This window comes from Heteronotia binoei, chromosome 3 (assembly GCF_032191835.1).
Source record: "Heteronotia binoei isolate CCM8104 ecotype False Entrance Well chromosome 3, APGP_CSIRO_Hbin_v1, whole genome shotgun sequence".
Taxonomy (NCBI): domain Eukaryota; kingdom Metazoa; phylum Chordata; class Lepidosauria; order Squamata; family Gekkonidae; genus Heteronotia; species Heteronotia binoei.
This window is the reverse complement of record NC_083225.1, coordinates 162192261-162208049: the sequence shown is the minus strand read 5'-3', so window position 1 is coordinate 162208049 and position 15789 is coordinate 162192261. Positions and strand designations below refer to the sequence as shown.

The 15789-nt window shown below is 44.8% G+C and overlaps 1 protein-coding gene across 3 annotated transcripts in view; it reads right to left on the bottom strand.

Annotated features, from left to right (window-relative positions):
- ATP8A2 (ATPase phospholipid transporting 8A2) overlaps positions 1-15789 on the bottom strand; it is a 499041-nt gene that overhangs the window by 346832 nt on the left and 136420 nt on the right. For all 3 annotated transcript variants that reach the window (XM_060234774.1, XM_060234775.1, XM_060234776.1), the window contains 2 exons: positions 9332-9401; positions 8089-8173 (listed from right to left, as the gene is read on the bottom strand). In XM_060234774.1, the coding sequence (XP_060090757.1) occupies positions 8089-8173; positions 9332-9401 (155 nt within the window). The remainder of the gene's footprint in view (positions 1-8088; positions 8174-9331; positions 9402-15789) is intronic.

The window sequence follows — 15789 nt, the reverse complement described above, 5'->3', positions numbered from 1 at the left end:
GTGACGCAGAGTGTTGGACTGGATGGGCCACTGGCCTGATCCGACAGGGCTTCTCTTATGTTCTTATGTGACGCAGAGTGTTGGACTGGATGGGCCACTGGCCTGATCCAACAGGGCTTCTCTCATGTTCTTATGTGACACAGAGTGTTGGACTGGATGGGCCACTGGCCTGATCCAACAGGGCTTCTCTTATGTTCTTATGTGACACAGAGTGTTGGACTGGATGGGCCACTGGCCTGATCCAACAGGGCTTCTCTTATGTTCTTATGTGACGCAGAGTGTTGGACTGGATGGGCCACTGGCCTGATCCAACAGGGCTTCTCTTATGTGACAATACTGACTTTGGTGGACCCAAGCACTGATTCAGTGTAAGGGAGCTTTGTGTTTGTGTCTTCTAGTGCAATTTTGTTCTCAGATCCTGTATTTACTTCATCAGTATATGGGATAAGGCACTTTCTCAACTGTGCTGCATAATGCAGCCTATTTATTTTGTCCTGTTGGCTCTGTTGGCTCTATCTGCGCCACCTTCATCACTTTCGGGGTGTGGATCCCCCAGTGGAGTGGTCTCCCGACTCCCTCCGCCGGCTGTTTCTGATAGCCCTGCGCCCCCTCTTTCATTTGATATGTGTCCCGTGCGGGTGCCACCCTCCCGCCGGGAGATGCCGCAAAATGAGCCCCCTTGAGGCTTATGGCGGCAGGGCTCGGGGGAAGCGAGTTAGACTGCTGTTCTTTTGAGGGGTTATAGAGTGTTTCGAGCCCGTCCCTGTGGCATCGGTCCCATCATTGTGGGGCCCAGGGGGCCGGCGCAGCGGCACGCTGAAGCAGCCTGTCGGTCACTTCCAGGTTCCTGTCCTGCATCTTGACCGGTGTTATTAGTGACAGGCTGCTTCGGCGTGCCGCTGCGCCGGCCCCCTGGGTCCCACAACGATGGGACCGATGCCACAGGGACGGGCTCGAAACACTCTATAACCCCTCAAAAGAACAGCAGTCTAGCTCGCTTCCCCCGAGCCCTGCCGCCATAAGCCTCAAGGGGGCTCATTTTGCGGCATCTCCCGGCGGGAGGGTGGCACCCGCACGGGACACATATCAAATGAAAGAGGGGGCGCAGGGCTATCAGAAACAGTCAGCGGAGGGAGTCGGGAGACCACCCCACTGGGGGATCCACACCCCGAAAGTGATGAAGGTGGCGCAGATAGAGCCAACAGAGCCAACAGGACAAAATAAATAGGCTGCATTATGCAGCACAGTTGAGAAAGTGCCTTATCCCATATACTGATGAAGTATATACAGGATTTGAGAACAAAATTGTTTCCGGCGGTGATATTTGGGGGATTTTTGGGGACGTCACAGGAAGTGCTGTGAAGTCACTTCCTGTTTCCGGCAGGTGACGCGGGGGAAATGATGTCACAGGAAGTGATGCCACTTCCTGTTTCCGGTGGTGGCATGACGTTACCGGAAGTGACGTCACCGGAAGTGACGTCACTTCCTGTTTCCGGCGGCGCGTGCACTTCGCGCGCGCACCCCCCCCCCCCCAGTGTCCCTGGCTGGCCTTCAGACATTATGGTCACCCTACAACCCTCCCAATAACTTGACAAAAAAAAGTGTGAATGTGTGTTTAAGAGGGGGCAAATCAGAAAAAAAAATCCTCAGAAAAGCACATGCAGAGCAGACCCCAATGGGCTAGGTCCCATGAAAACATCCACATATGGAAGGAGGAGGGGCTGGCAATTTCCCCCTCCTGCAGCAGCTCTACAGCTCCCCCTCTTAGTGCTCCTTGGGATTTCCACTATCCTCCCAAAACAACACGAGGCAGTCATAGACATTTTGGACAGGATCAAGCTCAAAGTCTTCTGTAAAAAACATAAGATACTGCATTTACTCAAAAGGAAGATGACTGAATGTAAAAAAATCCCCTTAAAAAGCAGTTATACATAAATGGTTATTATCGTATATAACTGTAACCTGCAGGGCTTTTTATTTTTGAGCTAGAACACACAGGAACCCAGTTCCAACTGGCTTAGCAACAGGTGGTGTGTCCTAATATGCAAATTAGTTCCTGCTGGGCTTTTTCTACAAAAAAGCTCTATGTGAAGCAATGTTGTGATGGGGGGTGGTGGCCTAATATGCTAATGAATTTCTGCTGGGCTTTTTCTAAAAAAAAAAAAAAAGCCCTGGTAACCTGTATGAAATTTAAGACTCCCCTCTCTTTCTTGATGGTATATGTTGGGGGAGGGAAATCTTCCTTTGAGATCAAAGAGCACTGCTTGATCACCACTGGTCCATTAAGTCCAGTATCCTGTATCACAAAATGGCAACCCAGTTGCCATGGAAGGCCCACAAAGACAGCACAGAAGCCAAGGTCTCCTCCTGATGTTGCCTCCCATCACCGGTGTTCAGAGGTTTGCTGCCTTTGAATGTGAAGGTTCACTTTAGTCACCATGGCTACTAGCCACAGACAGATCTATCCTCCTCAAATCTGTCTAATCCTCCTTTAAAGCCAACTAAAATGCTCTAAAAAGGGGCTTATATGCATCAGAAACCAGCAGTACAGTCCTAAACAGAGTTTCATCCTAATAATCTCATTGACTTCAGTAGACTTAGAAGAGCACAACTTTTCTTAGGAACGTACTGTAGGTGTCAGATAATAGCCAGATGTTGGAACCCCCCAAAGTCCTACTTGGCAAAGGCTTCTTTGATACCCTTTATATACTCAAGGATGAGTCGAATAAGTGTTCTAAAATAAGTATATAAAGTAGAACAATATGGAAGTGCCCTAGCCCCAAGCCATTTAGAACTATAAAGTTATAGCTATTAAGTTTTTTTAAGTACTAAAAAAGCTCTCCTGTAGCACAGGGGAGGGGGCTGATTGCATTGGGGGACTAAGGCAATGACATTGGCACCAATGTAACTGGTCCAAAAAATTTATTTATGTTACTTTATTTAATAGGCCTATATTCCGCCTTTTCCCGTAAAAAGATTTGCATATAGTGTGATATGTATGCTAAAAAGAAACCTGCTCTGTATGGGAATGGCAATCACCTAGAAGCGGTAAGGAGTTGCTAAAGAAACCACATGCTCATCTCTAGTTCTCGTTCAATTGTCATAAAAGAGTCTCAGTCAACCACAATCAAAAGGATCCTCTTAAACACTTACCTCCTATTTTGACATATTTATTGCTTAAAATGTTGTTTCCCCCTTAATTAAATCCATACAGCTGTTGACCCTATACACTTAACTTGTTGCTTCTGTTTTGTCTCAAATATTATCATCACTGAAAAAAATAATCATGTTATATGCTAATTTGATGTTGAGCCTCTGTCTATAAGTTTGAATTGTTTTCTTCCATTTTTTTTCTCTAAAAAAGTGTGCCTACGTGTGAAAGCTCATAACCTTGAATAAATCTTTGTTGGTTTTTAAGTTGCCACTGGACTATAACTTTATTCTCTTTCAATCCTAACTGTGCATATTTCATTAGTGTGTCTTTTTTTTTTTGTTGCCAATATGTGCACTGGTAATGTCAAAAAAGACCAAAAAGGCAAATAAGCCAAAGGAAGTAAAAATGGCAGCCAAGTGCACATGCTGCAGTTCTAGAATTTTTAGGCATGATCCTAGTTAAACTGGAATGAAGGAACACTGTATGGAACAGACACGCAAATAACAATGGAACAGAACAAAGAAACCTGTTCACTCTTTTGCAAGAGTGCATCTGTCCTTTATATTTGGGGTCATGAGCTGTGCCATCTTCAATATTCTGCAGCATTACAATAACCCAATTTTTGTCATCTTAGAAAATCCAGGAACAACTCCAGTACTTTCATAAAGCTTTCCGATGTTGGGGGTGGGTGGGAAATATTTGACTGTAACATAGTTGAAATTAAATTGCAAGTCACAGAACCATGACATGAGGTAGGTGAACAGCTCCACATTTATAGTCCAACTGCAAATAGCATAATGCCTGGTATTTCCGTCTAACGGGACACATGTAATTCACACTGATGTTGACATGGCCTAACCACGCACAATGATCTGAAGGAAAAGTCCACATGGAATATGAACAACGTTATTTTATTGGGCCACTGACAGAATTCAACATATATAAAAGTAATGATTTCTCTTCTGGCACAAGTCAACCAGGAAAGGAGAGAGCAGGCCATATAAAATACTTTATTATTGAGGATGTGGGAGTTCCCAGAACAAAAAGTTGGGGAGGGGGGAGAATGTTTCAGTTCTGGGAAGACATAAGGTTCTTTCTCCAATTTGGTTCCAAAACTGGTTGCTAATAAAGGGAACATAGCCCATTCCCCAAGTTGTTGTACTTTAGCATTGAGTTCCTCTGAAATAAGATCAGCATATTTGATTTCGTATAAAACTCATAAGTGCTCTATCTTAAGGAAAGCCAGTGGGAGCATAAGGTTTAATGCAATTTTTTCCACTTTTTTCCCTTAAGCTTTTACAATTTGTGAAATTCCTGTATTGTGCAGGGGGTTGGACTAGATGATCCTGGAGGTCTCTTCCAACTCTATGGTTCTATTATCCTAATTCAGCTACTATATATTTCATTTGCTCTTCAGTTCCCTTTGTTTTATTCCCCATATGCCAATTTCTGATCTCTCCCCTAGTTCCAGCTAAGAGGTTCAGTCACATCACATCTATTACTTTATTTATTTATTTATTCATTCATTCATTCATTCCGTAACTTAGATCCCGCCCTTCCCACAAGTGGCTCAGGGCGGCTTACAACAAACAATAAAACAATAAAATCGGAACAAAGTTATTACATTTAAAATCAAGCATTTAAAACCTAAAAACCTTAAAATTTTTACATTGAAACTATACAGTATAATCACAAAAAATCTAGAAAGCTACATTTTCCAATCAGGCGTAGGCTAACCGGAAGAGGGTCGTCTTACAGGCCCTGCGGAACTGAGTAAGATCCCGCAGCGCCCTCACCTCTTCCGGTAGCTGGTTCCACCACATAGGGGCCATTGTGGAAAAGGCTCTGTCTCTAGTTGTTTTGAGACACACTTCCTTGGGCCCGGGGATGGTGAGAAGATTTTGAGTCCCAGACCTCAGTACTCTCTGGGGAACGTGTGGGGAGAGACGATCCCTCAGGTAGGCAGGTCCCAGACCATATAGGGCTTTAAAGGTAATGATCAGCACCTTGTACCGGACTCGGTATATTATTGGAAGCCAGTGCAGAGCCCGAAGACGCGGCCAGATGTGCCCCCATCATGGGAGGCCCAATAACAGCCGGGCCGTGGCATTCTGCACCAGCTGCAATTTCCGGGTCCGGCACAGGAGCAGCCCCATGTAGAGGGCATTGCAGTAATCCAACCTCGAGGTGACCGTAGCATGGATCACTGTTGCTAGGTCGTCGGGGTCCAGGAAGGGGGCCAACTGCCTTGCCCGTCTAAGATGAAAAAACGCGGACTTGGCAGTGGTCGCTATCTGAGCCTCCATATTTAGGGACGGCTCCAGTAGCACCCCCAAGCTCTTGACCCTGTCCGCCGGCCTCAGCAGAACATCACCAAAAGCTGGCAGGGGGATTTCCCCCCCCCCGGCCCCCGACAGCCCAAACAAAGGACCTCTGTCTTCGCAGGATTCAGTGTCAGTCCACTCAGTCTGAGCCACTCAGCCACGGCCTGTAATGCCCGATCTAGGTTATCTGAGGCGCAGACCGGTCGGCCGTCCATGAGTAGATAGAGCTGGGTGTCATCAGCATACTGGTGGCACCCCAGCCCATACCTTCGGGCAATCTGGGCAAGAGGCCGCATATAGATGTTAAATAACATCGGGGAGAGAACCGCTCCCTGGGGCACCCCACAGTTAAGTGAGCGCCTCTGGGATAGTTCCCCCCCAATCGCGACCCTTTGTCCCCGACCTTCAAGGAAAGAGGAAAGCCACTGCAAGGCCAGCCCCTGAATCCCCGCATCAGCGAGGCGGCAAGTCAGCAACTGATGGTCAACCGTATCGAATGCCGCTGATAGGTCCAACAGCATCAGTACTGCCGAGCCACCCCGATCCAGATGCCGTTGAAGGTCATCTACCAGGGCAACCAACACCGTCTCTGTCCCGTGACCTGGACGAAAGCCGGACTGAAGTGGGTCGAGGATGGAAGCGTCCTCCAGGAAAGTCTGTAGCTGCCTCGCCACTGCCCTCTCAATAAGTTTGCCCAAAAAGGGCAGGTTTGAGACCGGCCTATAGTGTGCCAATTGGGCCGGGTCTAGAGATGGTTTTTTTAGGAGGGGACGGACCACAGCCTCTTTAAGTGGCGCTGGAAAAAGCCCTTCCGTTAGGGATCTGTTTATGATATCCCGTATAGTATATCTGAGATCCCCCTGGCAAGATTTAATAAGCCAGGAAGGGCATGGGTCCAATTTACAAGTTGTTGGGCGGGCAGATGAGAGGATCCTGTCGACTTCCTCCAGGCTGAGGGGGCTGAAACCGTCCAGGATATTATCCGAAGACATGCTCGGAGCCTCGGTTGCGTTAACTGTCTCAAAGTTGACGGGGAGGTCGAGGCGGAGTGATGTGATCTTGTCCGCAAAATAGTTCGCAAAAGCCTCACAGCCTATCTCCAATTCACTAGAATTTGGTCTGCCTTGGGGCAGGGTAGTCAGATCTCGAATTATCTCAAACAATTGTGCCGGGCGCGAAGTTGCGGACGCAATCTTAGCCGCAAAGTAAGTCTTCTTTGCGGATTTGATTGCCATCTCATAGGTCTTCAAACTCTCTCTATAAGACGTTCGGGTCACTTCGTCTCGATTACGCCGCCATAGCCTCTCTAGTCGTTTGAGGTCCCGCTTCAATTGCCGTAATTCCTGATTGAACCAGGGAGACGGTTTGAGGCGGGGGCGCAGAGGACGCCTAGGTACGATCTCCTCGATAGCCCTGGAGAGTCCATCGTTTCAGGACTCAACCAGAACCTCCAGGGAATCGCCAGTGGGCCAGGTATTCTGCAGGGTCGTCAGGAACCGTTCCGGGTCCATCAGGCTCCGCGGGCGAGCCAAAATATGCTCTTTACCATTCTTTCAAGTGATTAAAATAGAATTGGAAGGGGCCATACAGGCCATCTAGTCCAACCCCCTACTCAATGCAGGATCAGCCTAGAGCATCCATGATAAGTGTTTGTTCAACTGTTGCTTAAGGGGGGGGGGCTCACCACTTCCCTAGGTAGTTGATTCCACCAGTGACCAACTCTTACTGTAAAAATTTTTTTCCTGATATCCAGTTGGTACCTTCCCACACTTAATCTAAACCCATTACTGTGAGTCTTCTCCTCTGTGGCCAACAGGAACAGCTCCCTACCCTCCTCTAAGTGCAACCCTTCAAAGAGAACAATCATGTCCCCCCTCACTCTCCAGACTGAACATTCCCAAGTGCCTCAGCCTTTTCCTCATAGGACTTGGTCTCCAGGCCCCTGATCACTCTCCTTTGCACCCACTCCATTCTGTCCACATTGTTTTTGACAGACCTTGTCCCTCTTTTGCCTAGCAAGATTTCACTATTGGCTTAAGAAGGATGCTTGAGATGCGGATAAGTCACACTTCAGCCACACTTCTGGTGGGAGACAAATTACAGCACTAAGAGGGTTGAAAATTATATGAGATGCACTTTCCCCTTTAGTGTATACACACTCTCAATTTATTCCATCCTTTTTCTATTAATGTCTACTAGCCATTGTGACTCAAGGGAGCCTCCACAGTCAGAGACAGCAACCAGAGTGGGTAGGCAGCATCAGGGGAAGGCCCTTGCCTCTAGGCCCCATTTGTTTGCCCTCCAAAACAACTGATTGGTGGCTGGGTGAAACAGGTTGCTGGACTACATGGACCAGCAGTCTGATCCAGCAGAGCTGTTACATGTCTGTTTAAACCAGTTTTTCATATTTTTGGAAACCCTATGAAAACTCACAAGCCCTTTTTTTACCAGAGGCAGAAAAGTGGAAGTGTATACACAATAGGCAACAATCCTTGTATCATGACAATTTTGCCACTCAGACAGAAGTGTCTGTTAGCCTTATACAGCACTCTGTTCTGTTTTTCTATACAAAGAGTCTGAAATCCAACACTATTAAAGGATCTTGCCTACCTTCAGTGGCAAAATATTCAAGATGGCACATCGTTTGCTCCATGTACTGGGAATCTTTGGAAAGCCTCTCAAAAATGACATTATCCTGCCAATAAGGAAGTAAACAAACAAACATTATTTACACAGACTGTTTATATAATATCTATCAATTTAATTAAGCTATTTCTATTCTGCCTTTCCAAAAAATATAAAGCCAATCCAAGAAATATATTTGTTATATGCAAGGAAGATAGCAGCCAAGTCACAAAACCACACACGAGGATGGACATTCAGCAAACAACAACTGCACTCCTCTGCACACAGATCAACTGAGACTCACCCCTATGCAGAAGACCTGCATCATCACAACTGACAGAAATGGCCACCAGTTTTATCCTGATCCCATAACTTCAATCCTGAAAGCAGGACTATGTGTCATGGACCAGCCAAGTCCAGCACAGCAACAGGATGGTGAGGAGTCCTCTGAGGCAGATGCACTGCAGGAGGAGGCAGTCTTTGAAGGGCCTGACATAGATCCTCAGCTAGGAACCAGCACACCGGCCTCTCAGCTTCCCAACCTTGGCCTGGTCACAGAGAGCTAGTTGCCAGCCAAATCACCTCCTCCATCACCAGAGCCTTGGAAATGCCCTCTGATGAAGATAAGGAGAGACCCTCAAGTCAGACGGTGCAATGCCTGGCTAGCGGGACAACAATGGCCCAGTATCAATAGTGAGGATTACTGCTTGCAGGAGCAGGACTGAGGCAGTGGTAAGATACATGATGCAATACAGGTGAATTAGCAGTGTGGGGCTTAAAAGCACCAGAAAAGGGAGTAGGCTGTGTGGAAGCATCTTGTCTGTTAGCGTCTTGCCTTGATCTCATTTCTGACTTTGGCCTGTATCTAGACACCTTGATATTGGATTCCCCTTCATACTCAAAGCCATGAGTGTCATCTAGCCAGTATCTGAACCTTGGAACCATTATCAGACCAGCCCTGATGTCTAGAAACTACCTCCATGTGCTTGGTGTGTGCCAGCAATCAGGACAGTATGCCTGCACTCCTCAACATACTTGCCAGAGAGCAGGTGCCATCCATGCTTAGGACTGTGCTTTAGTGATAATGCTGTTCAGCTGAAACCCCAAAATTTCTACACCCTGATGGGAGCCCTACTACACAGAACACTAATTTACGAAACACAAAATGTCAAGATTGTAACAGATATCAGGGTGACAAACGTCTCTTTAACAGAAACAGGACACTTACAGCTCCTTTGCAGTAGAGACGTAGCTGCCCCGTTGGAGTCCGAACAATGACAGACATTCTCTTTCTATTACTGGGAAGAAGAAGAAAAAAATGTCCTCACTGTAACATTTTTAATTATTATGAATAATAAGCAAAATGCCCATCAGTGGGTGGGAACATTAACAGAGTATCCATGCTGCTTGTTGCTCATATCCTTCCAAACTCTTTTTTTTCATGACTGTGTGAGATGTGTTGGGAGTGAGGCATGCAAAGATCTGAGAGTACAAACCAGTTGTGTGACTGATTACTTTTTGGGCAGAGTCCACAAAGCAGCACATGATATTTGTAAAAGGCAACATTACAGATTAATGAATTATAGATTAAATAAATGAAGCTATTAGAAGCATAGCTGCAATCAGAGCTTTTATTCAGAATCTGTGCCTGCAGCAGAACCACCATTCTCCTTTTAAGTCAGAGCAAAGGAGAAGGCTGTTTTTATTGCTGTTGTTTGCTCTGCCTTAAGAGGCAAATACCCAGATCTGGATAGCCCAGGCTGGCCTGATCCCATCAGATCACAGAAGCTAAGCAGGATCAGACCTGGCTAGTATTTGAAAGGGTGACCTCCAAGGAATACCAGGGTCCTGATGCGGAGGCAAGCAATGGCAAACCACCTTTGAATGTCTCTTGCCTTGAAAACCTTATGGGGTCGCCATAAGTCAGCTGTGTGACGTTGGCACTCTCTACCACCAAGAGGCGAACCCCCAGAATTTCCATGAGTTGAGCATGGGGACCCAACCTGGGTTGAAATGAATCATGTATGACTTTATGAATCATATGACTCTATGTATGAGTCATGTAAACCATGAGATTGAGAGTCTACATATGGGATGGGAGAGGGGCTCATTACACAAGACTATATCAGGCCCCAAAAAAATTATACCTGGGACTTGTGAATTATGTGTATGTGTACAACACGAGTGCACAAATGACAGAATGTGTGAAATCTTCAACACATCATGACTGTTGGAAAACAATGTCACCAGCACTTCTGTATTTCACAAATGAGAAAAAAAAATCTTGCTAGCAGAACACATGAGGGGAGAATGAGAAACACATGGAGTAAAACAGAGGGCTGACTATGAGACTACCAGTAAATGTAAAACCCCAATGGAAAGGAAAAATACCTACAGCATAGAGCCTTTGACCCAACGAGGAAGGATGAATAGTTTACAGTTCTCTAAAGACATATAAATATGAGCAATAGGCAAAATTGCAGAATCAGGAAGAGTGTCCTAATCAGATTCAGGAAGAAGTTTCCCATAGAATGGAGTTTGTGATCACCCACATTAATATAAAATTACACTTCAATATACTAGGATGTACAATTGTAAAATGGCAGGAGCACAAAGTTCTTAACAATTATCCTAACTGACATGAGCCCTGATAAGGAGGAGCTGGAAGGGTTAACAGACCTGGAAGAGTTGCCGGCCAGTTCCTCAACTGAACAAACAGCAGCTGGCCCATCAATCACTCTCCAGGCACTCTCCCCTCCATGCTCTCCTCCTCCCATCTCTAGAGTTCGAAGCAGGCTCCAGAAAGAACTTTCAGCGCGAAGACATGAGGCATGCCGATGCCTCAGATCTCTCAGCCCTGAGTTCTAGCAGAGTCACTGCCACCCAGGGAGCAGGCTGATTGAGAATCCCATATAGCTCCCACCCAGGACCTGGTAACCTTGTGGAAGCAACAAGTCTATTCTCTGGCTTGCATCCACGCTCCTTCCTGATCCTGACCTGCTTGATTTCCTTGGCACCCTGACCTTTTGGCTTTTGGGCATTGACTTTTGATTCTGGTTTGTGATTCTGCATTGGTGACTTGGCTCCTGCTTGACATCCTGGACTTTGACCTTGGACTGGCTTTGGACTCTTGCCTGCCTGCATCCTGAGAATGTGACACTAACTGTGCCTACATGGAAGTCTGTCCTAGTAAGCATAATGGGACTGACTACATCTGGTAGTGTACCTTCAGATTGCAGCTTTACAATTCCTTCTAATTTTATGTGTTAAGGCAAGAAAGTATAGATCATTTTATGGTTGGAACAAACACTGCTGAAAGTACTAAAAGAAATATCACTGTAAAGGTCACAATGAAAACACCAAAGTTACATACAAGGAAAACTTATGGGAGGAAGCAATTATGCCACAGATGTGTTCTGAGTCCTTTGAAACCTGCAAAGCCACAACACGGGAAACCTGAACCGCTCTTCCTAATCTTGTCTATACAAATTAACTGGATTTCAAATGAAAGCATTCTTTTTCTCATTCTTTATTAGGTTAAACAGAAGATCCCACCAATAGCGCTGTGGGGCTCATGCACTTGAGCCCCCAGACCCCACAAAGCCTGAAGACAGAAATGTGGGTGGATCACGCATTTGGCATATCAGCCTGAGCCGCCCACTTTGTGTCTGAAAGGCTAAAAGGGCGCAGACATCTTACACTCATATTCTTGCTTCCTTTTGCTGACACATATATTCTTGATAAATTGCTGGCTGTATCGAATCTTGGGGGCTATGAAGACATAACCTCATGCTTTCTGTTTCATTAACTGCCTGAGATGTATAAATAAAACGAGGACTTGCAGAGAGCAAGCTTTCCTCACTTCCTCAATACATGTGTCGAGAGTCTTCATTCCTACATGTGGCGCCCGAACAGGGACAGCTCACCGAAGCAAGGACAGCTCAGCTCCCGGGACAAGGGAGGGCTCCTGCTTTCAGGTATCACCTGGCACAGCCCAGCAGCTCAGCTCTTCTTATCAAATGCCTGGCAGAGGCCCCACGTGCACACTCCATCATTTTCAAACGACCCCTTTCATTTGGTAAGTAATGGGTGGACAGTTTTCTCAGGCTGAGCAGAAACATTTAGGTAAGTTAAAGTTTTTGATCCAAAAATCCGGCGGGTCCATGACTTCTGGCCAACTTAAGACTCTGTTACAAGAGATCAGTAAGCAATGCCCCTGGTATTCGAAGGGAGGTTCCTTTAAACTTCGGGACTGGGAGAAGATAGGAAAAACCTTTCACACAGAGCCCCGAGCTTCTATTGAACTGCTGCAAGTCTGGCATAAATGCAGATATGCAGTAGAGAAATTTATGCCTGTTTCTAACCCAAGCCAGCTCTCCAAAGATTGCCTCCTAAAAGGCACTGGTGTCCAACTTGTGCCCCCTGCCCCTCCTCTTCTTCCTCCTCCTTTTCCCCCTCCTCCACCAGCAGATCCACCCATGGGCCCACCATCTAACGCCCCAGGACGCATGGTCTGTGAAGTTTTGGAGAAGGAACTTGATCAGGCTAAATTGGAAGATGTCCCAGAATTGGCAGAAATGTTGTCTATTTGCCCTATACATTTGACAGGGGAAGAGTTGCCTGACCTATCAGTAAAGGCTATCAGAGGTATGGGCATAGGGGAAACCAATGTGCAAAATCTTTTAGATACACTGTGAAATGTGCTTTACAGGCCTTTGTCAAGGTACCTACAGAAGGAAAACCAGCCCATAGTTTTGCAACTGTCTGTCAAAAGCCACAAGAGCCCTATTTAGACTTTATCAATTGTCTTCAGGCAGCAACCAGAAGACAGGTTGATAATTCTGATGCAGCAGGAAAATTGATGATGAAATTGGCCAAGGAAAATGCTAATTTGGATTCAAAAAGAGCCCCGTGGTACAGAGTGCTACAGCTGCTGTACTGCAGTCTTGAGCTCTGCTTACGGCCTGAGTTTGATCCTGGTGGAAGCTGTATTCAGGTAGCTGCCTCAAGGTTACTCAGCCTTCCATTTTTCTGAGGTTGATCGAATGAGTACTCAATTTGCTGGGAGGAAGTGTAAACGACGCACTTTGCTTTGTGGCAATGCTCAGTGCAGCAGGTTGAAATTGTTACTATTCACACAGGCTTTCAACTTAAAAGTTGATACCTTATATGCACTTAATTTGATTCACCAACTTCCTGATGCATGTATTTTTCCAAATTGACCCTAATTTGATTGGCTATATTTTTAATCTTGCAGGTTTTAATTTCTTGTTGTTACTTTTCTCATTGCTCACTATTTAAAGTCATTTTAATCTCCCTGATTATGCTGTTAACCTGTGTGGTTTGCAAACTAACATAAAAACATAGAAGAGGCTGTATTGGATCAGACCAACAGCCCATCCAGTCCAGCACTCTGTGTCATTCAGCAACCAATATATGTGTCAGTTTGGTATAGTGATTAAGTTTGTGGACTCTTATCTGAAAGAGCTGGGTTTGATTCCCCACTCCTCCACTTACAACTGCTGGAGTGACCTTGGGCGGTCATAGCCCTCTCAGAGATTGTTCTGGTTAAGAGCAGTTTCTGTCAGTGCTCTCTCAGCCCCACCCACCTCACAGGGTGTCTGTTGTGAGGGAGGGCACAATATAGATCCAATGTCTTCTTCTATGCATACACACATGCACATATATATGTGTATCTATACTGTGGCTAATAGCAACTGATGGATCTCTGCTCTATATTTTTATCTAGCCCCCTCTTGGGGCTGGCTATGCTTGTAGCTGCCACCACCTCCTGTAGCAGTAAATTCCACATGTTAATCACCCTTTGGGTGAAAAAGTACTTCCTTTTATCTATTTTAGCCTGATTGCTCAGCAATTTCATTGAATGCTTAGTAGGAACCAAAAGCAATTGGCACACTTACCCATTTTTTTTCCTCATCACTAACAACTCTGTTCTGAGCTTGCACGCCAGCCCTGCAAGGCGGGTCAAGTACAAACAACAGGCTTGTGCAATGCAGACAAAAAAAAACCAGCCCACAAAGTCCTACTGCCAATAGAGGAGCGGCAGACAGACAGATAGCATTACTTAAAAAACCCAGCCAGATTTTTTTTACAAAAGTTGCTCCTTCCCCCATAGAATAATTTTTTAAATTAAAACAAACAAAGACATGTGCTTAGAGCCAGTTTCCTCTTTTCCTCTGCCTTTAGAAAAAAACAGGAAATGAGCAGAGTCTCACCTGAGCAATAAATAGCTTAGTGCTTCTTTGCATGGAGCTAAATTAATTTTGTTTCTTCTTGATTTAATCTCAAGTGTGTTCTAATATTTTCCAGAGTTAAGATATGGTCTCACATGTACACACACCAGCAGTAAAAATGGCCCTGGTGATTTCAAATTGCCCATACAAGTGTGCATCTGAAAATCTGTCCTCTCTGGAAAGAAGCAGTAACAAACAATGGTTCCGGACATACATCCTCCCTGCTGCAAGAACACAAGGGGGGTGATAACAGATTTTACTATGTGCCTGTTAGTTTTGTACATGCTAGACAAGGCCTTTATCTATATTTTTGTATTTCTTTTGCTGAATTCCATTTTATTTTACCTATTTTTCTGAATTTGTTGATTTTTGTACACAATGGAACATTTAATTCCAGCATGGCATTTCATGTACTTCCACTCTTCAAAAACAATTAAAAGGAGTGAAAATGAAGGTTCTTATCCAAATGTAGGTTCAAATTGAATTTGGTCTTATTAACTTGGCATGGTCCAGTTCCCCCCTTACCTGGGGGTGCAGGTATGCTAATGTGTTTTCTCTTGCAGGTCTTTTGTGGGTTCTGGCACGTTGTATTCGCCTGGCTAAAGATGGCATGGCATCAGGGTCTCCCAAATCTGATTCCCAATTTCAATCTCAGCCTCAAACGTTGGAAGAGGCTGGGCAAGAGCCTTCTCCAGAGAATTTGGTGGCTGCTATTTTTGCAACTCACAATGAAATCCATGACTAGTCTTTGTTGTTTGTATTTAAGTATTTTGTCTCCTGTCAAGGCTACTAGTGTTACATTTAACACAGTTTTCATCTTACTTTGAATTGCGTCACAATTTTTATTCATTTAAATCTGAAAATTCCTTTTTGTTGTAGGTACTGAATTTTTATTTTCTGAAAAGAACAGTGTTTTAAAATTCTACCTCACAAATTTTGGTTCCTACAAGACCTCTTTTCATTTAAAGTTATAGCATGTGTTATAGAAGAACATGTGTACCCTTCCTTGGATAAAACTACCCTCTCACTGTGCATCTTCTCTCTTAAGTCTTGAAAAACTAACACCTTGTCTTATCAGTGACCCAATTATTCTCAGTGTCATGTTTCTCATAGAAATACCTTTTCTAGATCTGTTGGTAATTCACTAGGCAGAATTCCTGAAAACTCTTGGTCTTCATTAGAAATCTAGACTTTAATAATGTTCTGCATTCCTCAAATATATATCTTCATTTGCTCTTTTAATGTCATTTATAGTTATGTTTCATCTATGAACTGTGTATATTAATCTTCCTATTTAGCTATTTGGTGAACCTCTTACCTGTGGAAAGAGGCATCTACATGCTTATTTTATTTTATGCCTTTATAGTATCTTGCTAGAGTTTGACCTTTTCTGAGTGTTTTGTTTAAAAAATTCCTTTCTATATTTCATGTT